This window comes from Ciconia boyciana, chromosome 14 (genome assembly GCF_034638445.1).
Source record: "Ciconia boyciana chromosome 14, ASM3463844v1, whole genome shotgun sequence".
NCBI classification, from domain to species: Eukaryota; Metazoa; Chordata; class Aves; order Ciconiiformes; family Ciconiidae; genus Ciconia; species Ciconia boyciana.
In genome coordinates, this window is record NC_132947.1 from 11,041,653 (window position 1) to 11,069,038 (window position 27,386).

At 41.7% G+C, this 27,386-nt stretch overlaps 1 protein-coding gene across 7 annotated transcripts in view; it reads right to left on the bottom strand.

The window, feature by feature from the left end:
• EYA2 (EYA transcriptional coactivator and phosphatase 2) overlaps positions 1-20,983 on the bottom strand; it is a 103,325-nt gene extending 82,342 nt beyond the window's left edge. For 3 of the 7 annotated variants that reach the window (XM_072879423.1, XM_072879419.1, XM_072879418.1), the window contains exon 1: positions 20,418-20,482. In XM_072879423.1, coding sequence (XP_072735524.1) covers positions 20,418-20,482 — 65 coding nt within the window. Of the gene's footprint in view, positions 1-8,330; positions 8,409-20,163; positions 20,316-20,417; positions 20,483-20,696; positions 20,713-20,853 lie in introns of those variants that run through there. The other 4 variants (XM_072879420.1, XM_072879422.1, XM_072879426.1 and 1 more) reach the window with 4 other exon arrangements.
• Between the last annotated feature and the right edge of the window lie 6,403 nt (positions 20,984-27,386).

The following is a 27,386-nucleotide window of genomic DNA, read 5'->3' on the forward strand; positions in this document are numbered from 1 at the left end:
TGGAGTAGCAGGGATTTATAGGACAGTTTTGGAACTTTCCCTGAATCATATGGACTGTCATTAGCTACTAATTCCTATAAAAGTAGGCTACTGCAAGATACCTTTGCTAAATGCCATTTGAGCTTGTGTTTCAGTTGCTACCTTCCCACAAGTGTGCTGTTTTCAAAGGGTGCGGTTAGCTCTCTCCATAGTGCATTTACTTGTCTCCAGTATGGGTGTGCTAAGACATAGTTGGAGCTCCATCCAGTTTCATTGTCTATAAAATAAGCCATTAATTTGTAAGCATTAATAAGCATGCCATCTATCAGGGTGTGCATGCCCAAGGTCAGCTAGGGGGATTTTCCACTAGTGGTGCCTCCGAAGTCAGATGTTTGAACCACCTTGTATGCCACAAACATGGGGTCATTCTGGGCCTGCCCTGCGTGCTTTCCTGGCACAGAAACAAGTCAATCTGGTCAGATTTCTATGTGTAAAACAAGTGATTTTTATACTGTTAAAAAAACTTTTCAATCCTATCACTATTCCTCTATCCATTCCTCATGCATATTTACTTCACTGAAATATTTCAGAGAATCCCATTCAGTAATGCCATGTATTTCTCTGCACTGTTACAAGCGTGGCATCTTCTCCAAGGTTCTCCAGATTACAACATTGCACTGAGACCATCTCAAATCACCTCCAAGTTACTATTCCAAGCCCGCAAGAAGTATAAAACCTGAATTTAGAACCTGAATACAAAGAGAAGTAACAGGCAGGAGGACACCAGACTTGGGAACTCAGTAAGAAATCTAGCCCTTCCATTCATACCATAACTAAAAATGACAATCCAGAATCGAACTGCATATATACTGTCTAATAATTGTTGTGGCTTTCTTTTTACTTTAGCACAACTGATTAATGTGTATGCATTTAACACTAGGGCATTACCAGTTATGAAACTAGAGTTGTACATTTGACAGAACAGCAGTTTTAAACCTGCAGTTTGTTTTGTAAATCAATGTAATTCTGGTTGCATTTAATAGGCAGGAGAAAGAGAGAACTTCACATATACTTGTTTAAATGTACTTCTGTGCTCAGACAAGCCTCAGAGATTTGGTTGTTTCAACTCTACAGTTCTGTCCACAAGCTGGTAAAGCCATTATTGCCACAGAAACCTCACAGGAGCAATAAAAAAAAAAAACTAAAACCAAAACAAGCTATCTTCATCTGCATGCACACAGTCTTACTGAAAAATATGCATGCAATCAAGCTATAATCAGCTCTTAACACTAACAGCAATCTATGATGCCAGAGATCACCTGCAAGTTAGGCCATGCATTAGGCTTTTAAAACTACTAAACATTTCTTTTTAACTCCAAATGGGCTCCACCTTGGTACTCTACTTCCAGCCTGAAATGAGTTGTAACTTCAGTTACAGAAGTAAGGCTCTAGGACCAACGCTGCTGCACTCCTGGAAGCAGAAATGTTTGAGCAAAGGTGAGGAGGTCAGACAAGGGCAAAGTCCAAAGTAATTTTAAGTGGTTCAACTAAGTAGGGAAGGCTAATGGGAAACCATTTTAATTTATTACAGTCATCCCCAGTGAATAAAAGGACAACGTTTTTTCTTCAGCAGCTTGATTACAAAGCAGTAAATCCCTCTGTGTATATAAAAGGCCTACGAACAGTATAGATCAAATGTCAAAAAAAGGTTTGCATTATATGCTGGATGCAGGAGAAAATACTAGAGTTGGGAACAGTTTGAGATATTCAATCATTCATTTTTAAATATTTCCAACATATATTCTCTATATAGGAACAGACACAAGTACATAATTCTGCCATTCCCATCTACAAAGACACAAAGTAACGACGTTTTTGCAGCACACATTTTTGGACCGTCCCTTCCCAAAAAAACTTAAGAAACATGCTGTTGAACATAGAAACATGTCGTATTTCCCTCTCTCCCCACAACACTTTCTGACTCTTGCTGGCAACAAAAACTTATGCTGCTTCAAGTACTGGCTGCAATCTCTACTTTATAGACCCTAGGCAGCAGTAAACAAGCAAACAAAGCACAGCTCAAGGTGACAACATACTTCAGCAGCATAAACATCTTAAAGTAAGAATTATGCCAGGAAAGGATTTTCTCCGATTGCTGACAGGGGTTTTGTTCAGTGTATCCACTTCTTTTTCCCTCAACAATTGCAAGTTCTGATAGACCCATAGGCCTGCATACAACCAACAACTCTATTTCATTGCACTGGCCTAAGATGGGATTGAAAAACATTTAAAACAGTGAAAGTTGCAGCTACTCAGTCCCAGGCTCTTCTTTTAGAAATAATTTTTTTTTTTAGTTGGAAGCAGGATTTCTAGGCTTAGAAACAGAATGTTCAGCCATTAGGAATTATTGAGCTTTCCCAAAGCTGCACAATTCAGAGGCAAAATACAAATATTTGGTTTACTTTGTAACAAAATAATGACCTGGTCATGGCAATTTGTATCTCCTGTCCATGCTGCTTTTCCATACATTTTTCTCTGGTCACAAGAAATAAATATTCTGAGGCAAGAAGCAGTTTAGTTACACCTACATACAGAGTGGGGCTGGGACCTCCACCTGCTGCTGTAATACAACAGCCACCAAATACTGTCTGAACTATAAAACACATTTTTATAAAGTAATTTCAGTAATGCTTGCTAAATAGTTTTGTCGACTCAAATTTTCAGAAACCTTGTATTGAGTTGGCCTTCTGATGAGGAACATCAACCACTCCTACAATTCTGGAAACCCTTGGGGTATAAATTCTAACAGCCCCCAGGGACTACTTACAGGAGATGTTACACGATGTCTTAGCACATGCTTGCAATAGGACAAGGGGCCATTACAGAGGTCTGGGGACATGATCACATTTCCAATAGCTCAGCTGTAGGGCAGTAATGCTCCTTGTGAGCGTTACTCACCTTTTCCTAAAGGACAAAATGCTTCTGCTGCTGGCACCTCTACTGAGTAATGTATACCTGCTTCATCAGACACTCATATCAACACTTCTCAACTTCACTGTCTTGAACTAAAATTGTTAGTTGCATCCTCAACCAGGTTTTGGGAAGATCAGTGCTGTCTTCAAGGAATGTTTCTATACAGCATTGAAGTTGTATGCCACAGGCATAGTGTAATTTTTTAAGATGTTGAATTTTTAACTTTCAGTCCATTTATCGTCAATAAAGAACTGTACAGCAGTTTAGACAGGTTGATATCAACTCTTGGCCAAAGCAGGCTCTAGTGTTTGTGTTCTGTCTGCCCACAACACTTCCTGTCATTTCTACTGGCTAAAATGTTCTTTTCTGTGGTTTTGCAAAAGTGTCCCTCCCTGCTGCGGACTATACAACAACAGTTGGGTTTTATCTCATATACAGCTCTTTTGAGCTCATGGGGAGCAAGGGGAAGGAGTGAGAACAACGGGGGATGGGACCCAAAGCTAAATAAATCAATGTTTCTTTGATCCTTTGGGATCAGGATGCTGTAAAAACACATGGTTATTAGAACTGTGAATTTATTGGTAAAGGAGTTGGTTACTGGCACTGTATTTCAGCATGAACTTACATTATGGTACTAAGTACAAAGCATTCATTCTGTTTGTGGCTATGAGAATTAATCTCTTCCATGTGCAGAGAGGCTGTGTGATAATTTAACTGAGATTCCCGTTGGTAGTCCGGGCAAGCACTCATCAGCTGCAGGGCTTTCAACAATACACAAGCAACAGCTCTAAGAGCAAATGATGTAACTAACATCTCTCTAAGCACTACCAAGCAGGACTAGAGCAGTCTGCTCATTTCAGGGTTTTCATCCAAGTGGGTTGTCAAAAACCTGAAACTAAAAGGTGAGTTTCTCCCAAAACACTTCAAATGCTTAACTTTGGACAGGATTCAATAACTAACGGACTTTGAATGAAATTGTGTGTTTCTAATACCTTGCATTTGCCTCAATAATAAGAAAAGGTCTGATTTTGATTATTAAAAATGAAAAAGTAATTAGAAATGTTTATGTGGATGGCAGCTTTATATGCAGGATAGAAATGCTCCAACTGCCTTTTCAATCCAGCTGGAACAAAGTTTTTGTTTTTCTGTTTCGTGAAATTTCATTTATTATGAGTACTAATGTCTTAGTAAGGCAACTGTTGGCAGCAACTGTGAAATTAAAGTTGAGCTGGTTAGTACTAAGAGCCAAGATATAATATGCTTTTGTCAGAGAGAAGTTTTTCTTGTCTATATGTAACCTACATTCAGTAATTAAAATCGCTAGTCAGTCAATCCTACCAACCCCACCTGACAGGAGAGTTAATGCTACTTTAAAATACAATTTCCAAATTGTACAAATTGCAACCAAAAAATTAGGATTGCTATAGCTTTTTTCAGTGAGGTCTTTAGCCGATGCATCAATGATTTCAGAAACCCAGAAATTAAGGATTCCTGATTCTCATCACTGTCCTACTAACATGGTGTTAGATTTTGGGCAAGTCACTTCTGACAAGATCCCAAACAGGAATGAAATCAGTGTGTTACTATTATCCACTGAGGATGTCACACACAGCATGCTCCTGGAGGAAATCATCCTGGGCTTCCTATGACTGGGGCAAGCGCTCTTATCATTCAATACACAACCATGATTTTCCTCCAGCTTCTCTGGCTGTCTTAAAAGAAAGCAGCAGTAAACTTCACATCCTGCTCTGAACCTCCTCTGGAATGTGCTTAAGAAGCACATTTCAAAAATACCTACCCAAAAGTGCCCTTGGGAACCAGGTGAAGGAGCAGGACAGGACTTGGCACATGCTTTTGGAAGTCCAAGCCAGGTAAGGGTTGGAATTTTATAATATACTAAATGCATAAATAAAATGAAAAAATGCCTAAATTAAAGCATCAGGCTGATTAATCCTCAACAACTAAGTTAACTACACCTTGTAAATTGACTTATTTCCCAAATTGTTGCCTGGCAGTTCAGTTATCAAGGGTAACAGCAAAACTGTATCACCATGTCTCTCAGGATTTGATTAGCTTCAAATGACTGTAAAAATTCAAAGACCTTATTACTGACCAAAGATGCAACCCTGTCCTCTCCCCAGCCCAGCCACAAGCTCCTGCAGACTCCTGCAGCCACCCAAGTCTGTTTATAGCCAGACCAAACTGATTTTTTTCTGGTTTTCTTCTCAGCTGGATCAGCAAATTGATCCAGTTTGTAGTATGTATGATAGCACCAACACAGAGGAGGAAACAGGAACATGCAGCCAGGCTGAGGAGGCCACTTCTTGCAAAGTCAACACAGCTCTCAGTCAGCTTAATCCAGTCTTGAAACCATACCTGCAATCTATCAACACGACTGCTGTAAGGAGGGTCCCATTGCTTGCAGGGTGACTGTAGTTCTAATGCCAAGTAAGACAGTCTGCCCAAATTACTCCACTGCTTAGGTGACAGCTACCTGTACTTCCCTGTAAACACAGGACTACAGTTAAATACTCCAATACAGTTGAAGTTGGCACCACTTTTACTATTTTAATGTTAACTGACAAACAGATTAATTTAACAAGGCTTTGAGGACTGTGCCCACCCCACCTAATCCATAAACTACACTCATGTGCAGATGTTGAGTCAGCAATTCTTACTTGACATCTACTTTAGGTATTTGCAGCACTGTCCTATTTGCAGGGGTATCAAACTACTTTGGGAGTCTACTTCATGTCATGCGTATACCTTGGCAGCCATCTACTACAGTCAAAAAAAGAGCCAAAAAGCTCTACTAGATAACCAGAAAATTAAATAGCATTTAGGAATTGATGGGAGATTGCTTACTGGTGTTTAGTATCAGTGAACATAGTGGCTCGCTACAGGGTACTTGTAAGCATTTTTGAGCAGAAGAAAGCTTGGCAGGTTCCTTCCTCCATGCAATTCTTTTTCTGAAGAGCTTTTGAAGGGATAAGCATAGGGTTTTACTCTTCTGAGATTACATGCATTGTTAAAGACAACCGGATCAGATCTCTTTTGTACCCCTCCCCCCCCCCAATAAATCTGAGTTGTCAGTATCTAGAGAATCGAAATCCTCAGATCAAAAATGCACTTAGTATGTCCATGAAAGATGAGAGCCAGTGGCCATCACTCCACAAGTACTGCCTTGAAATACAAACTCACAGATTCACAGCAGTATAAAAATACAAGGCTGGCAAGGAATTGGAATGAGAATAAAAAACATATGAATCATGCATACAACTAATTAAACATGAAAATTGACTTTACAGTCACTTACCTTCACCATTGTAAGTTAACATTGAGCAGAACAAATTTGAGCAGTGTGTTTTGGACATTTACAATCTGGGATAAATATTTCTTTTAAACTCATGTCAGGATAACACAGCTTCCTTTCCAAGGACTGATTATTTCAGGCCTTCCTAACTGAAGTGAAAAATACTTAAGACCGAACACAAGCCTTGGTTGACAGCACTTAAATGAGCCTGGAAATCTTCAAATTTACAGTGTTGGGAACTGCTGCGTAACTTCTAGGCTAAGACTTCAGGGTAAAGCATACCTATATTCAGTCAACTCGCAAGTTAAAGTAGTCAGATTCTGGCAACTAAACCCTGGCTTCCCCTTTGCATATGTAATACTCCAACTTCTAAGCACTTCACTGTTCACTGTCAGGGGACCATCTGAAAAATGCCCCCACAAGTCACATCCCAGCTATTTCTTCTTTACTAACATTTGATTTGTGGATTACAATCCAAACTGCACTTCTGAAGGTCACAAGGGTGTATCAACCATTTGAGGCACTACAAAAAAAAACATGACGCAACTCGGGGCTTGATTTTCAGTGACTCTGAAAAAAGCCCAGTATGCACTGACGTTTAAGAGTATATGCCAAGAATAATTACAGAATTTTAAGTTCCAGTGACCACAAGATTGCAGGTTCCATACTACTTCTTCTGGTAATGGTATCTGCATCAACACAGAGAACATCCATTTGAGGAAGGACAAAGAGCATCATGTTGGCACAACAAAACCCTTTCATTAAGGAGACATCAGGGCCATTAATAGTATGTCTGCTGGGGGAGGCAGCACCTCGCTAGATTGGGTTTCAAACCAAGTTCTGCATGAGGTGTTGAGCAAAAGAGAACTGGCTGCAAGCAGGACAACACAGGCTTGGTGGGTTTTGTTTACCATATAGTTAAAGGACCACTGAATGATTAATGAAAGACTGACAGTTTCTTTGTAGAGTGGCAGACAATATTTTGGGGCAAGACTTTGGCTTGTCAGGTTAAGCATAAAAATGCTCACATAGAGCTCTCTCCTGAGCTGACTGCCGTTCAAATCACTTTTCTAACTTGCTTCCCAGGACAAAAGCATAAATCTAAGGCTTTCTTGAGAAGAAGAAAGAAGCCCAACAAAATTTTAGTTTGCCAACAGAGCATCTGGCACATTAATACGTGCAATAACACTAGCACCATGTAGTCATCTTCACTTACCACCTTGTTAGCAGCTACAGGCAAATCTTTGGCAAGATCCCTCTCAAAGTAAACTTACTTCCACTGAGAACAGCAGGATCCTTTGCCCTCCTCAGACAAACTCTCCTGCACACTCCAGGCTCTTCCTAGGCACAGAGCCGCCATCACCAACAGGAATGGCAAGTGGATCATAAAGAACTGAACACAGATCTTCCTTTGTAGCGTAAGTCAGGTAGAAGAATGAAGCCATACAAGCTTCAGGTTAATGGCTTGAAAAGCCCTGAAGCCCAACATCTGAAGGAAATTTTAAGTGTTATTTAAGCCCTGGACACATGATTAAAATCAGAGGATGGCCACCATTTGACGGCAAGACCATCTCACCTTTTTCTACACACTTGATATGAATATTAATAGAACACATGCAAAAAACCCCAAATGTATAAAAAGACTTGGCCTCTGGAAAGATGGGGAGAAGGACAAGTCCCCTGCAGTAGCCTTTGCCATCTCCAGAGCAGTTACAAAATTACAAGCAACTTAAACCCAAAAAACCCTCTCGGGAAAACAGATCTAGCAAACATAAGATCCTGAACATGGAAAAAACATGTCCCTAGTTCAGGTAGTCATTTAAAAGATGACAACACATTTCAACAGCCAGCATGTTACTATACAAGTGCGATTAGATTATTTTTGAAAAAATTCAGTCCTTAAACATCAGTAAAGCACAAGTTCAATTTTCCGTGCAGGATGACTTGTGCCCACAAGATGCCCGAATAGACTTTTAGCATCAACTCAGAGACTTTTGAAAAGATGGATCTAATTTTAGCTTTCAGCAACCAGGGACCGCTTCTTATTATCAGGCTTGTCTCTTACCTCAGGTGGGACGCAGAATAAGCAAGGCTGACCTTCTGTCTCACCCTTCCCTTTCCTTCCCTGTTGTAAAACGCTTTAAAACCCACAGCGATTCCCACCAGATGGGATGTGCAATCACTCCAGATCACAATCCGATATGAATTAATAAAGTGCTGATTTTGTCATACTGTATCGGGTATCTGTATCCAGGCGCTGGCAGGGAGGGCTGCAGGAGCCTCGGTGAGGAGAGGTGAGGGGCTGCCTCATGCCAGTTCCAGCCGGTTCCAGCTGGCTCCACAACAGACCCGCAGCAGGACCTGGCTGAGCCCATCGGAGAAGCCGGTGGCACCTCTGTGAAAACGCAAAATTCAGCATGGCAGAAAGGAAAAAATGTGAGAGAAACAGCCTTGCACCAAGGCCTGAGAGAAAGGCGGGAAGGAGGTGCTCTACACACCAGAGCAGATTCCCCTGAAGCTCTTGGAGACACCAGGGCGGAGCCAGTTCTCCTGACGGGAATTGCAGCCCACAGAGAGCCCACACTACAGTAGGGGAGAAGTGTGAGAAGGAGGAGGGAGTGGTAGAAAGGAAATGTTATATACTGACTGCAGTCCCCCATTCCCCACCCCCCACGCCGCTCTGGGGGAGGTAGAGGAATCAGGAATGAAGGAGCAAAGTTGAGCCTGGGAAAGGGGGCAGGCAGAGTTGTTTTAGTTCTTGCCTTTGTTTCTCACCATCCAACACTATTTTAATTGGCAATAAATTAATTTTCCCCATGTCAAGTCTGTTTTGCCTGTGATAGTAATTGGTAAGTGATCTCCCTGTCTTTATCTTGACCCACAAGCTTTTTTGTCTTATTTTCTCCCCAAAACCTGTTGAGGAGCGGGAGAGGAGCTGGGTGGGTGTCTGGCCACCAGCCAAGGTCAACCCACGACACATACAAAAATGTTTCTTATTCACCTCAGTGCTCTGACTGAAGAATACACTAAAACTGAAAGAAACATAGCAAAACCAATAAATTTCCCTTCCAATAATATGCTTCTGACAGAACATAAAATCTTCCTTTTCTGCAACTAACCATAGAATAGCTGAGATTAAATCTTCCTCTCCAACGAGAAAGAGAGAGCTGTGTTAACATGGCCTGGAGTCTGCAGGACGTGCCAGGGCTTCCCCCCCACTACATAAACACTTTTACCACAAAGTTGTCACGCATGTTGTTTCCAACATGTACGTTGTTTGGTGCAGTACTGACTACTTTTTCCCAAATCTCTAACATTACTGCAGTCCTAACACTGAACCATTACTTCTGTCATAGACATTTACTACTAATGCACTTCTTACTTGACTTTTTGGGTTGTACTAAAAAGTAGGGGAAGAGTAAACCAGAAAGTCCTCAAGAAGCTAGATTGCTGCTGCTGCAGGAGCCCGGGATAGTGATATCTGCTCCATCCAAGAGCACCCACTCCTGCAGTGGAAACCAGAGCAGTTGCTGCGATTCTTGCATCAGTACAGTGGACAACAGAGGCTGCTGGCAGATATTCTGCTGCCACAAGCCAACGCTTTGCTGCCGTTGCCAATCGCCTACTTTGCATTTCTAAAGCTGGTCATAAGGAGATGTCTTCTATCCAATATTCACGTTCACATTTTACTGTGCCTACTAGCATACGACATGAGTGCAGAATTGGTTTCCTAAGGGAGGGAGACAGAAATCCTCATTCCGCTCTCTCCTGGTATTGCAGAGGCTCATGCTCCCCCTCCTTATACTGAGCTGTTGTGAAACTGCAGTACCGGAAGGACAGGAGGAGCGTCAAAGTTTTGTTATTGCAGCAAAAGGCAAAGTGATGACACTATGCCAGTGTCTGGACACTGAAATAGTTCTCCACTGGGAAAAATGACTTTGTTGAGACACTGATGCGGCAGAGACACTGTGACCTTTGCCGTCAGGTTTGAGCTGTCAGTAGCTGCAGATATCCTCTAGCAGCATTTTCATCTGAACTATGTGTCTTGGACCCAATTCATTTAACATCATGATAAAGTATAAAAGCCATCAGTAAGCAGAGTGTGACTTTTTTTTAACAATACGGTTCCTCCTCAAACAATTACCAAGATGCAGTACGTGCAGTTTGGAGGCGAACTGAGCGTCAGCCTGGGTATTACCGCATGTCAGAGCTCCTCCTCTGGAGTCGTATTGAGTGACTTTCCTCCTCGAACATGTCCTAATGAATTCCACTGAAGCCTGCAGGTAAAATCCTTCCCCAAACATTTTGCCCTGATTGATAGCTTGAGAGCCTTCCTTCACACCGCTTCAGCTGCTTTCCAGACCTTTATTTCTCTCTTTTTTGTAAGTGCCTGCAACAGGAAGCTGCACTCGTTTTTTTCACTGTACGTTTCTCTTAAAACTGACATCTTTGCATTGTAATGAAGGAACCCCTGGGTATTAGTGACAAATTAGTCACCAGCTAAAGAATATTTTCTTTTAGTTTCTATACCAGGTGGAAGATATTAAAATCTTTAGAGGAATTTTGCCTACTCTGCTACAATAAATCATCACACAATTTTCTTTTAAAGTGACTTAATTTTACTACCTTTAAAACTTCACCACAAATAAAGAATCCCACAACTGTGTTAATACAAGATTAAAATAGTCCCGTGAACTTGATCAGGGAGACATTATAATAAAGAACATGTATTGAATTTTAATTTGAAAATTAATATACTTCTACATTTTAAATGTTATTTTTAAAATAACAAATTATTCCTTTATGAAAACCAAAAAACATGTACCTACCATAGGTAGAAGTATCACCTTCAAAAAGTTAGCAAAAAATATTTTCCCTTTAATTATTTAACTTAATAGGGAACAGTATTTTTAAAATCTGCAGAAGATACCACAGTCTGTAAGAAAAGTTGAAGTGTTGCACTGACTATTCTTTGTTGAAGAACTTGTAAAGTAGCAGCCAAAGTAGAGCAAAAAAAACTTAGGTAGTTTGCCTAAGTCGCAGGCTGTTGAAATATGGCAAACACATTCAGTGAAGGCAGAGATTTGCCTTTTTTCTTTTTTTTTTTCCTAGAAAGTGGTCAGTAATATTTTAATGGTAATATGTTATTAAAAAGTTGATACTAAAAATGTTAACTTCACAACTATGCAGACTTTGTGTCATTTCAGTGGGGTTTTCTACTTTATAAGACAGAAACTTCTATAGTTTATAATTAATACTAAATACTGCACAAGTGACTTACAGCTTCATGAGTAAATGGCTTCACATACAATTATGTGCTCTTAATCAACAATTAAGTCAATTTTCCATGTTATAATAGGCCCATTAAGTAACCCAGGCAGTGAAAGAGTTCATTTTACAACTGAAAGTAACACCAGGACCAAGACAGAAATTTAAGAGTCCTGCCCGACCAGCAAAGGGAAGGTGGGAGGGTGTCTATCAATAAATACAGTACATGAAGACTACATGCAATTGTTTATTCCTCTATTTGCCAAGGAAAAAATGAGAAACAGAGGATCAATTAAAAAGCAGAAATGTAAAACCAAAGCATTAAACACGACTAGATATTTAAGATCCCGCAGTGCTTCTTACAAGCACAGTGCATCACTCCCCCGCTTCTCCTGGGGGAGTTCCAGCTCCAATAATTACTTTCTGTCTGCTCACAAAGTTAAAGTTCAAAACAATATTCATTTTCCACTTCCTGTCCTAAACCAGGGCACAATGCTTCTGTGCATCATTAAACTACCATCCCGCTCCACCACAGATACAGTTAAACTGCTGTTGTGATCCAATTATTCTGATTTGTGGCAGGGGGACTGGGGGAAAGAGAAGGCTTTAAGAAGGAAAGCACCAGGCTCCAACATCAATACATCTGACTTTTAGCAGCAGCATCCTTTATTACTTTAAATTCCAAATGAAGCATTTGTCTCCACCCCACACCCCTACTTTCCAGGGGGGCATAAGTGATGTTTCAAAACTAACCTAGCCCAGAAGTTCTGCTGGATCTCAAATATTTTACAGAAGATTCAGTCTACTTCCCTATTCCCCCTCCTCATCCATTTCTCTTCCCCATATTATATTCATCTGCTGCAGTGAACAGGAAGGATGGTTGCCAAACACAAAATTAAATCATACATAATAGGCAGAATACACCTTCTTTCGAACCACAACTTAAAACTTTCAGGTGCAGAGAAATTGAAGAGGGCAAAGACATTTTAAGGAGAGACAGCAAAGGTCTGTCACGGTTTTCATACAGAAGATATCTTACATTGCCTTGTACAGGGTTACACACATTTACAGCATTGCTGAACGATTACATATTTTAGGTCAGAGATCTCAGCTTGCCTCTTATTCAGAGAGAACTGAATTTTATTAAAAACAAAATTCCTCTAAAATAGATATTTACACAACAGGCTACCAAGGCTAAACAGAATGAGGATCTTGATAATTTTATTTCAATAAATAAAAATAAAATTAGTGCCTGCCTTATTTTCCTGCTACACACCTAACTCCACCAACACACTTAAGAGCATTAGGTCAGAGGAGATGTTATACCAAGTACTAAGTCACACCACTGCAAAGGTCTTTCAGTGCAGAAGGTTGCATCCACTGTTACCGCAGGGGCTGCAGTACCTCCCTCTCAGGGACATGTACTGGCTTCCCACCCGACATGGATTTGTCAGCTTTTGCTAACTGCTGCTGAAAACCTTTGCCGAGTTGCAGATAAGGCCTATGAGTGTGGATACCACAGAAAGACGGTGATTTCTGCTCCCGTTTTGCAAGGCTCAGGCACTGAAGAAGTCAACTGGACTTGCATTCACAGCAGTTACGATGTGATTTTTTTTAATTTTTTTTTTTTTAAATGCACTTGTGCAACAAGTACATAAGATTTAAAACTGCTCCCTCTCAATAAGGGGTCAATCCTTATTTAAGTGAAATGATTGAGAACTGCAGTGGCATCAGGACAGGATCTAATATATTTACCCACAGTTAAACACAAGGAGAAAATTTATCTATTTTGCTACAAGCATTAAGGCTGACTTACTCCTAACTCTGTATCTCAGTGGAGAGTAGTAGTATCAACATAGCACTTACCAAATGTAAGCTAGCAAAACCCATGCTTTTACAAATTCAAAAAATAAAGTTAGCCTATTAAAAAATGGAAAATTTGGACACAGAAGATATAATGCTTTACTTATGAAAGTGTCGTGCTTCATAAAAAATGTTGCTTTTTAGTTTGTTAAAGGGTGGAAAAACAATCTTTTTCAAATAAAAAGTATTGCTCAATTCTAAACAAGATTTTGAGTTGTTTCAGCCACAGAAATGGGAAAAATAATAAATTTGCATAGCAGTACTTTACAAAACTGAAGTACACATTGTCAACATTTACTGAAAGTAAAGTATTTTGTAAATACATTTTGACTTGACTTACAGAGAATCATCAGATAGTTACAATTAAACTCTAAAGATGGTAATTTAGCATAGAAGAGCTGTCGCAAGGGGAATCAAACTGCTGATACAGATCTATATTCAAAACGGATCAAAGTTATTTCAAAGTAGCTGTAGGACAATTAAACAGCGAAAAGCTGAATCAAACGTGTCATCAAAAGACGCAATTTGCAATAGATGCAAAACTTGCCTTTAAGACAGCTGATGAGCCTCTCTGCGTGGTGCGCAGACCAAGTTGTAAATAACTGGGGCCCCCAGATTGCTTTGCTTACTCAACCTATTTAAAAAACAAAAAAATTTCAGATGCCTGCCCCACTTTCCCCTCACTGTTTCTTGTGGGTGCCTGAGTAATCCTAGTGGCATTTCCAGTTTTTAAGGCATTTGCTGAGTTTAAGAAATTCTCCCCACGTCCCTTGTCTTTGTTTGGAAGTACCAGGCTTTCCTACTCCGGTTGAGTTTTTCTGTGAAGTCTGCCCTTTCCAGCATAGAGTGAGGTGTCAGCTCTCTGTGGGTTAACTAGTTACTATCTGGGCTGACTGGCATAAAATTGTTCTTTTTATTTAGGGTTTTTATTTATTTATTTAGCTGGGCTGTTCTTCTCAAAAGCAGGGATAGCAAATGACAGTTTCTGCACCACAAGACTGAACGCCTAGAGTTAGGCACCAACAGCATAAAATTACCAATTTTCTTAAACCTTTACGCACATCTAAGAAGGGGCAATTAAATCTGGACCTTCTTTAATTACTGCAACCCAGAAAAGTAGGAGCCCACTGCCAGGAACAGGCAGCAGAGAGAAATCTTGTCTGCAGAGCGACTTGGCTCTGGCCAGGCTTGCAGTCTGTAGCACTGGTTTATTTAAAAACATTCCCAAAGAAGTCTATTATTGTTGAAATAATTCAAGACTTCCATTTCCCTGAATTATTAAGTGGTGTTGCAGCAAAGGCAAGTTGAGGTTCTACCGTGCATCAATTTCCTCTCCAAAAAGCAGAGGGGAGATGAATGACACCAGCATTTCATGCAGCACTCAGGCAAAGACACGGATGTGAAGAAATCTCAGGTTTGTAACCAAATACTTTAAACCTTCATTTCCTTAAGAGGAAACCAGCTGGGAATAAGTTTGAAATGGGCTATCATCAAGGAAGTTTCTAACATCTGAAGAACAAACTTCAATCAATTTCTACCAGTCTCTGTCCATCAATAACACACCCTTCACCTGCTTTTCAAATTGCTAAGGCCCAAATCATATGCAGGCTCTCCCAGCCTCAATCCCATTTTCACTCTTTGTATTCAAACCTGGCAGCAACAACAAAAAAAACCCCCAGCAGTCTTTCAAACAACAAAATCCCACACCCCAACGAAACACGCACTCTGCTTCTACAAAAAAATGTCAGTCAACAAATAGGCATGAATTTCACAATGGCTGAGGTCATTCCCTTTAAGTCATTAGGGTTTGTGGGTGAGTTTTCCTGGTGGTTTTAACATTGGTTTCTGTGATTGCAGTTATGCTTATTTATGCATTTAAGGCATATGATCTAATACACTTAGGTTTAACTACTTCATTCTTTTGACATTCTTTCCAAATTATAAAAAGGATTCTTGGTGTTTTCACTGCCTTGGTAAAGAAACAAAATTGCTGTCCACATAATTTCTTAAAAATACAGAACAGAGTAAGTACTTGTTGAAAATAATTCAAAGAAAAAAAACCTTGCACCAGACATTCCCCCCCAACATAACACTTATTTTTGTTCTCTCTCTACCCTTGTAAGGGAACCTACTATTTTTCAGAAATAGCTGTTTTTCTGGCTTTTTAAAAACAATATTCAGGCCCTCAGTGTACTTCAGTTACAACTTATAATCAACACAGAAGTTCAGTTTATTTTTTTAAAAATCCCTTCTATTTTTACTGTTTTGCTTTTAAAAAACTGCACATTTGTGGTATGCTTCATTCACATTGCATCTTCCACAGCCACTTTGATCTCTACAATAATGCTCATTTTATTCAATGCCTTTTGGTTATGGTCCTTGCTTGATAAAAATCATAGAAGTCAATTTTATTTTTTTTTTAAATGGAAATTTAAATTATCTTCTCCCTCCAAGGCAAAAAAAGCCCAACAGGCCCCATCATCCAAATAGGGCTGGACAAATTCACCGACTTGTCAGAAACATGCAGAAACATTTTCAAGAAGCTCAAATAAAAAATGAAATCGTGTGTGTGCACATCTCTCCGTCAATACCATGTGCAGTGCATGGCTATTAGCTTGTATACATAAATCATATTAAAACATTTTAAGTAACCTTTTCAAACTTGAGGCTGTTGTTACTTCTACACAAGGTCTTTCCAGTGTCCCTGATAGTTTCATATATCCCAGCATGTTTCTAGTCAACAGGAGAAAGAGCGGACAGCACCCTACGAGCTTTGTCGAGACAGAAGGGCCCGCTCCTGCTCTGTGCCCTGCAGACAGAGGTGCCACCTCTCCTCTTGAGTCTCAGCTCAGCATCACCACCAGGTACAGCTGGTTTGAGTCTGACTGTGACCCAGCCACACCAACAAAACATTATTCACTGGCACACAAAACGCTCTGAACTTCTCAAGCCATCAGACCCCCATCTCCCCAATTCTGTAAAATACCACGATTTACAGCCATGCACTTTGTGGGCACAACAACATCCCGGGCTCCCCTCTCCCCTGCTGCTCCTCCCTTTCCAAGCTGTCTTCTCTAACCAAACCCCAACTAAAACAATCCTCCACAAATTACAACAAACATTCCTTAAAATTCCCCATAAACCTTATCACAACCCTGCAGCAGACTTCTGGCTTTCCACAGAGCCTCTGTACATAAATGCAAGGGAAAATACGTTAGCACAGCACTAATGAAGTATTTCCCGGAGACAGCAGAGGTGACAAACAGAATGAGAGCAAAGCCAAGATGCCATCTCGACTTCAGGCAAACAACCTCTTCTGACCTCTGGCAGCTCCCACACACTATTAAACAAAAAGTATTCTCTCCATGTTAATGAACCATGTACAATCTAACAGATAACGCTGATGTTAAATAAACATGTTTATATATGACTCCTAATGCCAGGACTTAAGCAGCTGCAGACAAATAATTTTAAATGGGAAGGATTATGCCCATGTAGTCTTTCTCCTCTCATTTTACACACCTTTGAAATAACTCAAATACGTAATTAAACCCAAGTAGAAAGAGTGAAAAGAGGTTTGACTATTTTTAATTAAATATTCACTCTGTGACTGTGACACACTCACTGGAACCATCTATGCAGTGACCACTACTTTGGATCCCATTTTCCTCTCACACCTCTTTCAGCTGCAAATCAAGAGCAACTGAACAGCTTGCCGAAGAAGGGAACTGGATCTGGGTTTGTACGCTGTGATCAAAAAATATTTTGCAAGACGACTGCATAGTCCTAAATCCTTATTCCCGCTTTCTCCTTCCTCCTGCTTCAGTGCTCTGGTAGCACCAAATCTACCTGCAAATGGCAACACCTCCAGGCCCCAAATGACCCAACCAAGATGAGCAATTATTTGCATCCTAATTGAGGGGCTTATCCTCACCTGATTAAAACAAGGTGTTTGTTAAACATCATTACTCAAGTTAAGATCTGCAAATAAAGATGAAGTATTGTGTTAAGAATTAGACTGCCATGAACAATTGTTTTCTGATGAGACCTCTTAACAAACAGTCCCAACCAGGATGGTCAGTAGAAAAGGGAGGGAAAGAGATTTGCTGAGTTCTACCTGTTCATATCAAAGTGAATATTATGCCAAGAGGTTTGAGTAGTTATACCTTTTTTAAAGTAGATATACACTTAAAAAACCCCCAACTTGTACTTTTTACTAAATTAAGCCACTGAAAAGGAAGATTTATCTAAAACCTGAATGGCTTTACTTTTGTATATGCCATTGTTTATAACTCTGAACATATTTTTTGTTCCTTCTTGGTATAACTATTTTTCTGTCCCGTATAGTACAATGTCAAATTTAAAGAAAAGAACTTGATTGTTAGTCCAGGAGACTACATCATGTACCAATCAAGTTTATACTGCTATTGCTGTGAATAATACACATGCATACGGTAACTATACATTGGAAACGCCAGTACAAGATTTCCCTACTTGGTCTACCAAATGACCCCTCCACTTACAGGATATATTAAAAATCTTCATATTAAAACTGCAGTGTTCCATGGTTTATGAAAAGGATTTGTATTTACAACTTCGTCCCTGATAGAAGTTACTCCAGCCAGGCAAAATTAATTCAAAAATATTTTCTTAGCATTCTAAGAACTTTTGCTAGTTTTCACAAAATTCTGAAAGCATTTTTCACTGCACAAGTAATCTTAACAATCATTTCCACGGATTAAGTCTAACAACGTGTGAATTTATTGCAGAAGAAATTTACTGCAAGGAATAATTAGTCTTCAGCACTGTTTTTGCTTGTTCTCCAGTTGAAGACACCTTAAAACCATCTGGTTACTGCAAAATTTGGCACCGAAGAAACAAATCTTACTGAAGAGAATTATAGCCGATTTCAGAATAGCTGTTTTACTACTACACATCATAAATAACAGTTGGGAAGACAGCAGAAAATTACTAACTTCTTTAATTGTTTTCTTTGTCAGCAGTGTGTACATATCCACACTGACATACAAATACAGCCACACTGACTTCAGTAGGATGCCTTGCAGGCTTCAAATTAAACATGCAAATAATTTTTGCAGGATTAATAGTTAAATTTTTAATTTTCAGAAAAATCTAGCATATCAACCACCTAAGCACCACAACACAGCAACACGTAAGATTCTTTAAGTAATATTCTGAGATCAAGTTCTTCATATGAATACCTGAGTTTAATTCCTTTTTATAATCAAGGCGTATCCGCACACATCATGCAGTTGAATACAGGACTTATTGTTGGAGGGGGAATTATCAACAACATTTTTATTTTTCCCTAATGAAGCTCTTCTAATGAAATTTAAGACTGCCAAGGTTGTGAGACATTTGAAACAGGAGCCCATTTCAAACATTTCAGCCAAATAATGGTGATAAGATTAGCGAGTCATGGGAATCAAGTCTCTACGTAGTATTTTAAAAGAAAATGAGCTGAGGGGAGCGGGCTAAACAAAGCAAAGCAAAACAAATCGATGAGCCTAAAACCAAAAGAGTACACTGCTTGTTATTTAGCCAAATGTTTTGACCTGTTGGTGGGGGGGTAGAAGAGGCACAAGAACTGCGTGGACAATTTGACTCAATAACTTCACAATTTAATGCTGCATCACACATTAAGATTTTTTTTTTTTAAGAGACATAAGTTGGAATAATTAAATCAAGTTATCAGCTGCTGTGCCATTTCAAGTGAATTTTCAAAACATGCTTAAAAAGTTTCTGGAATGTTTCCAAAGCTGCAAGCACTGATTATTTTCAAGGCATTTGTACTGCAAGTCCTTCCTACTTGGATGTGTAACATTTGAGGCCACATGATGCCTTGAATTTCAAAGTAGAAATAAAAATTCATCTTTGTTTAAGAATAGAAATGGTTTATGCATGTCAAAAGGATGAGGAGAAAGAATTTATCCTGTATGTAGCAACATATAACACAAAACAATGTAACACTAAATGTATTAAAGGATCTAAGAAACATTAGTTTAGACATAGAACAACTAGTTTAAATATATGCCATCTTTTGGGGACCAGACCGCCCTAATACACACAGATGGAGACGCGCAGAAAGAATTTAGACATGCTTTCTCAATACATTGGGGGAGAACCCCTCTACGGATGGCATTGCAGAGATAAAAAATTCTCAGTAAATTTAGTAAAGTCCACAAGAAAGATTAAACAATAAACGATTGCCATCATTGCCTTTAACTGCGCTAAGGGAGATGTGAATTTGATACTACGCTGAACAAAATTCCTGTTAATAAATTTGATGTAGACCAATAAACTGTTTATTGCTTAACCATATGCATTTTAACAATTAAAATTTTATACAACAGAATATATCATTATTGGAAATGCCTGAAAAACAGTAGTTGTATACCATGCATAATTTCCTTTAGAGGCCATTCACTGGGCTCAAGCACAATTTAACACTCAAAAAAGTTTACTTAAACTGCGTAAATCACAGTGCAAGTTTTCCTCACACGAACAACCGCGAAAAAGAGCACCAACTCATTTTATTTAAACGCACGCTTCGGTTTGTAAAATAATTACCAATCGAAGCCAGTTTTGAGGCAAAGTCAAGCGCTACGCTGCGCATCAATTACCCAGCTCGGCTAATTCTCGGCCGCAACTCCGCGCGCAGGACCCCAGGGCGCTGCCGCGCTGCACGCCACGCCGGGCACCGCACTGCGCCCACAGCCGCTGCGCGCCCGCGGAGGCCGGCTCACCTCGCTCCCCCAACGCCGCCGTCCCCCGACGGGTTTCGGGGTGAGCGCCTCGCTCCGCGGCAGCGCCGTGCCCCCCGCGCCGCTCCGCGCACCGCCCGGCGCGCAAGGCGCGGAGGCGGTTTCACACTTCGGACTAGCCGCGGGCACGCAAAGCCCCGCTCGGGAGCCCGCTGCCGCCGGCCCCCTCCGCGGGCGCGGGAAGCGCTGCGCGGGGAGAAGCCGCTCCGCGGCCGTACCCCCCTGCCCCTACTCACCGGAGGCGCAGCGCGGAGCCGCAGCGCTGCGGCGTGTGCGCGCCCGCTGCGGGCGCAGTGAGCATGTGCGAGGCAGGCGCGCATGCCCGCGGAAGGGAGCGGAGCGGGGCGGCGGCTCCGCACCCCGCGCTGCGCCCGAGGCGCGCCCCCCCCCCCCTCCCCGCCGCGCCTCCCGCCGGAGCCCGCGGGTTGCGCGGGGGTGCGGAGCGCCGCGGTGCGCCCCGGCCGGCCCACGCAGCACGAGGGACGACGCGGGGATTTTCAACCGGTTCATCTGACCTGTTGCTTCCCCGGTAGCGAGGCCGGAACACCCGGCCCCTCCGCCCCCCTGGGCAGCCTGTCACCGGGATCACCGGGACCGCCGGCCCCTAACAGCACCGCGGGGCTTTCCCCGGGCTGCCCGTCGTCGGGGGTGGCCGGCCCGCGCCGCACCTACCGCACGCGTGGGGCCGCGGCGTGTCGCAGCGTGCGCCCTCGGAGGTGTCCCAGCGCCCGCACGGCTGCGCTGCCCGCGGCGCGGTGCCGGGGCGGAGGAGGAGCCTCCCGCGGCTCCCGCACGCCGCGGGGCCCGGCCGGAGCGCGGGGACGCCCTGGCAGCCCCTCGGCTATTGTCACAGACCTGCCCCGCGGGACCGGCCGCCGCCGTTTGGCTGGAGGGAGAGCGGTCCCGGCCGCTTCCCCCGCGTGTTCTAACAAAAGCCAGCCAGTCTTTTCGCTGGTAGCAGGTACTCTCCTAACAGGCTTTTCTGCTTTCGTAGCTGCAGTTTCATCTTTGTCGGCGCTATCAACGTACATTTAGCTGCAAGTTTTTAAGAGATTCGTGGTTTAAAACTTGGGACACTTGAATACCACCTTATCTGTAGGCTCTGCTTCTGTAAAAATAATCATTCTCACTACAGTCCTTGTGTTACTCATCTTTAGTGATGATTTTTACATATAAATTTAAGAGGAAGGGCTTTTGTGGATGCCTGTTTTTCTTACGCGCACTGTGCCACAGAGCCGTAGGTCCTGCGGACCTGCAGAAATAGCTTCACTCACGTGAGCCGTCCCTCGGCACTCACGAACACAGAGCGCCACGCAGCTCCTGGCTCCCCAGAGGGTGAAAGCCCCCTGGGTGATCTTGCTTCTAGCTCTGATCTCCTCGAGGGAACCAGAATGGATTTGTGGCCATACAGAGGTGCTGCCCCATCTCCCATGTCAGCACAAAATCAGAGGCAGTCTCTGGCATGTGTGCCTTGAGGGGGTCTTCTGCTCCTGCCTGATGATGGGTGTCTCTATCAGGTGCATCATCTGCTTCTCCACACATCCGAGAGGGGGGCAACAGGCTCCTTCGGAGGGCTTATGCTGGGGAGATGGGGCTGGGGCCTCCCACTGCGTGCACCCTCCATGCCTCCCCTTGTGCTGTACACCATGTGCACAGCTTCACCTTGCCCGTGCCGGCCTCACCCCCACACACTGCACAGGTACCACACGGCTGCCCCTTCCCACCGGCGTACCTGCTTGCTGGGGATGCAGCCTGGCCACAGCGGCATTGAGGCGTTTTGTTTCCACACCCTGCTCTTCCTCTTTATTCCCCCTTTTTCACCACTTTGAGGCAGACTGCAGCTCTCCAGTTCTGTCTCTTCAGCACTGGGGAGGCATCGGAGGAGACCTGCAAGTCCTCACCCCGACGGCTTTTATTACACCTAGCCTTTTCCTCAGGAAGGGGATGTCCCATGAACCGCAGTGGAAAAGCCAAAGGAGCACAAAGGGTGTTGAGTTCAGGGTTTGAACAAGCTGCAGCCCACTCATGGATTTAACTCAAAATTTTGACAATGGAACAAAAACATCATTGCAACGAGACAGCTGTTTTTACTATCAAAATCTCTCAGATCAGTTCGACTGCAAAGTGTGTTCCTACAATCCAAAGGAGACAAAGCTCCCAGCATCAGTTCGGAGCTGGCAGGCTTCCTAGCATGAGCTACCTCCCGCCGGCCTAGAAAAACCAAAGCTCTTTCAGTTGTTATTCCCCATCAGTTCTCAGCACTAACCCCCTGATTTCCCCGTGGATTATCTGCAGTTCTGAGTTTACACCACTCTCACATTAAACTCGGAGAGAACGCTGGTTTGAGGGACTTCCTTGCTGCCTTTCTTGCCTGTAATCATGGTTCTGGTGAGGAGTCTCGAAGTAAAAGAAAGGCTTTAGATCCATCTTGAAAAAAATCTTTTCCTTTCCCCTGCTGCCCTGCCCAAAAAACTGATTGCCACATTAGCTCCTTTTGAAGCCGGTCTTAACAAGTAAGTTCATATATAACTAATCATCTAAAAATGCCTTGCATGCAAAATTCACTTGACCCCTGATTTCACAACATATTTGAATATATGCTTAGTTTTATGCATGTGAATAGTCCTACAACAATCAATACAATTATTTACTTAAGTGCTTAAAGCCAGGCAGGTATTTAAGAATTAGTATTGTTTGTGGTAATGCCACAGAAAGCCAGTCGGAGACCAGGACCTCATTGTTTGTACAGCACCCTGCACACAAAAAGACACTCCTTGTCCCTTTCAGTATAAGTAATTTTTGTAACTTGTGAATTGGTGCCAGAAACACCTTTCTTGAGCTGGTGGGTAAACATTATTTGTCTACTCTAATATCCTTTCTATTTACTAAAAACATTGTATGCAATATTTAGAAAAGTAGATAAGGGCACAGTGGGAAAAGGGTGCAAAGCAGAAGATAAAGGATATTTTTCAATTAGGAATTTTAAGTATTTTCATCATTGTTAGTATCCAGCAAAATACCTGTAGACCTTAAAAGCAATTTAGAAAGGCAACGGAAGAAAATGGTTTCTGCTCCACAGATGAGACTATGGGTTGGGGTGCACAGGTCATACAGCTGCATGGGGTACCAGGCTGCAAGGCAAGAGAAAGTAGGAGCAGGTCCTAGTAGTTGGCTCAATAAAAGTCTCCATTTCATCAGGCTGGGTCATCATCAGTCATATAATGCCAGGGATTTCTCAGTGATGGAATTTGTTTTGTCAAAGAGCAAGCCAGGATTAGAATGGGGTTTGCCTGACTTGTTACCCTGTGCTTATTCCCATGTACCATAAACTTAAAGAATAAAGGGAACCTGTGCAGAAAGCTCCGCATATTCACCAAATGGAAATGCTCCCAATCACCTGGCTAGGTGACAGTATCCTGGACAGATTGAGGAGCTAATGGTCCCCTTCCTTGGGCACCCCGGGGGACCTGAGCAGCCAGCCTATACCCTATCCTTAGGGCCCACGAGGAGCTGCCTTCTGCCAGAGCCTGGGACCCAGAGAGCTTATTCCATAGCGTGGGAGAACCTACAGCTACACCTCAGCCTCTCCTCTGAGGAGGCAAGGAGCTAGATCCCACAGTTTAGTTACTATGGAAAATGTATCTCCCTTGAGGAAATACTTCCAGTTTCTGCTGTCCACCTCGTCATCAAAATGAACAGTTACGTCAGTACAAACAACTGGTTCCATTTTTAAAAACAAGAAATGAGCCAATATTTAACTTTAGCCTCCTCTCTGACAATTAAGATGTGATGCCACCCTCTGGTACAAACCAAGGTGAGAAGCCCTCAGAAAGGATATAGAGGATTTATTGTTGGGGTACTGAATATGGTTATCCCCAAGCATAGAAACACCCCGAGTCAGACCCTGAGTGTCATGAAATTGCTTTAGAAAGTGTAAGATTTTAAAAGCAATGAATCTCGGGCTCTTACTAATTGTTCTCTGGCCCTTGGGTTCATGTTTTCAATTTCTCTTTGCAACCACAACGCTGAGTAACTTACTTGTCTTCTAAAATTAAGACTGAGAATCTCACATTTTCATGTTTTCACATGATGCCAGAGCTCAGGCTTTGTGGAAAAAAAACCCCAAACAAACCCAAAACACCCCAACCCTCACATTTTAGAAGACTTCCAACAAAATTGCGAAAGTTGGCAACCATAATATTTCCTAACACATTATTTTGTGGACTGCAGTGAAATTTCATTCTCAAGGCTAACGGTTGCTTCCTCTCTGGTAAATGCCCAGAATTGCTGCTGCTGTTATTGTTAGAACATCATTAATTTATGCAGTGCTTTAAAAACAGAGGAGAGGTACTCTGTCCTCAAGTAATTAGAGGATAAATAACACAAGCTAGAGACTATTTTGAATTTCTTTGTTGTACAGCTAAACAGAATTACTTAAAAAAGAGCTATTTCATGTCTTAGTGCTCAATCTTGCAAGGTACTAAGGGTCTCATTCTGGAAAGACTTTAAACATATTTAATTTTAATACCGCCAGACTGACCTCAGTGCAAGAAAGCACCTAATATGGGACCGGCTATTTAACAGGAGTGCCATCCAAGGGGAATTAACGGTGCTATACTTGGTTGCACTTTTGATGCCAAAAGGCTCAGCACCTTGTAGGATGGATTCTTCCAGAATGACAAGAGCTGTGTCAGGATCCCAGTGCTAACATCTCACATTCAGCATTCAGAACCGGAGCCATCAGTTTCAAGATTCTTCTTATTTCTAAGAAATACTTGTTTGCAAAGTCACAGGCCACAATATTAAACAAATTGTTGGTTGGGTCTTTAGTCCTGATGATAAACCAATATGTGTTGTTTAGCCTGCTTCATCAAAATTCAGAACATTTGTAACTGATAAACAAAGTGCATGTTAGCTATTAAAGCTCAAAATTAGGCAGGCAGTAAAAAGTAATCTGAGAGGAGGACTGTAGCTACTGATACTATTGAAGCTGGTCTTAAAACATATGGTTTCCAATCGTTGACACAATGCACAAAAATAAAACCCTGCAACTGAGTAGTGCCTGATCTTTTCACCACTAAATGATCAAATATGCCTGTTTGTTTTTTAGTTTTATGTCCCCTTCCTCTTTCTGGTTTTTAAAAGTAGAAGCTCGCTATTTTATATTAACTGAAGATTTGGCCCTTTGTGCTGGCTACAGACGGGCTTCATTAATCAATTTCCACTACTGGCTTGAAATGAAAAAAAACCAGAATTTTTTACTACTTTTTTTTTTTTTTTAAATACCCTCCCACTATTTTGCTTGGAATTTCTCCTGTAGAAACAAAAGATCCTTCTACTCCATCCTTCCTGTTTCCTCATGCTTTAGCAGAAAAATGATTCGTACTATGAAGACAATGAAATTTCACAAAAAATACATCCATCGACAAAAAATTTATGATTTGTTGCAGGGTGGGATGCTGCCACTCTTTACTGCGGACAGCCGTCTCTAACAATAGGAATAAAACCATTTCACCTGTGAGCACAACTGCATCACAATTAGTTTGCATGGAAAGTTATTAAAATGGAAAAGAAGTTTTGTGGCCATTTTGATCTTTTTTGTCCATGAGTTTTTTTAAGAGCTGTTTTACTAACATAATGGGAGAGCAAAATTCTTGTGTTGTGCTGCCGCCTTACCTTGGGATGAAGCATGATATGCAACTATATGCTTCCTGCTGACTCACTTCGGCACGTGCAGTTCTGAGCCCTGTTCTGAATATGGGAAATGGCCATGGCTCTGCTGGTGGAAGGAATGATGGTCTGCAGGAGAGATTTGAAAAGCTGCCCTGAGACAGAGCTAGCGCAGTATTTTAAAGTTAAGATTTGATATGTTATTTCAATTACCAGTAATTAAAAAAAAATCACCAGGAAGAATTTGGACACTGATCCATTTGGAGAGGAGGTGCACGATTGTGGATTTTGTTACAGCAGAGCAGAGCTGGGAAATGGCCAGTTTTCAATCCTAATCAATATGTGCGTTATAAGTCAGATTAAGAAAACTTGTATTAATTTTTAATAAAAGAACATTCCCTTTGAAAATAGGATGCATTTGTGGTCCAAAAGAAAGACGCATGGTCCACCCATGTGGCTGTGAAGGAAAATGGAAGGTATTTGTGCAGTTGTTTTCTCATGGGTTGTTAGCTTTTTTTTCTTTTTTTACACTTCAGGTGAAGTGTTTTGTAGATATCGGCTTCCTCCTCAGGGAAGACTTATGAATTCCATAGACTGGCAAACCTACTCATAAATTACAACTTTTGGCTCTGTTTCTTTACGAGTAGAGCAGTGTGCATGAGGCAAAACGTAATCCAGGGACATCACTGAAGCTGCTTCTGACCCATATAGTGTTGCATCTGCCTCCAGGTAGTTGATGTTATAGTAAGCCAAAAAAAGCTGATTTTTGGGTAGGCTCCAAATTAGGCACTGGTTAGCTTTTGATGCAAGAGCATCAAAGTCCCTCAGCTGTTGCTGTGACAGCAGCTCAGCAGCACCACTGGTACAGGGTGGCTGACTAGTCTTCCAGAAATCTTCCATTTAATTTATCTTGTAGAATTGGCAAGTATTTGGAAAGTTCATTCACATGTGAATCAAAAGCCATCCATCTTCCAACTTTACTTCGGATTTTGACTGCGAGGAGGAGTTTGATTTTCGAATCTGAATGCAAGCACTCTGGAACTTTTTTTAGCATGCCTGTCCCCATGGGAATGAAGTCTCATTATTATGTACATTAAAATTGATAATCAAAGACAAATGCTTCAGTGTGTTATTTTAAACTTGGAGAATGTTTACCTAAATTCTATCTACTTTTGTTCAAGAAATCTCATCTGGCTTTCTAAACCGTACTCTATCTTTGGCGAACTTTTCTTTAAGTCACATTATACTTGATGGAAAAACTAGGGACAAATTCAGTTGTACTTTCAACGTAATTTAACTACACCACAGAAACAGGCTTTCAAACCTTTCATCGAGCTGATTTACGAGCAGAACTAAGGTTTGCTTGGTACAACATTTTCACAGTAAGAGTTACATTCCCACAAAAGGGAATGCTGTCAGGTGGAATGACCATGAGTCAATTCTGCCAAACTAATTGCTCCGTTCAGATGAGTCAATCTGGCTGCTTCAAACCTTTAATTAGAAAATTTAACATAATATTTTAAAACTTGCTCCAA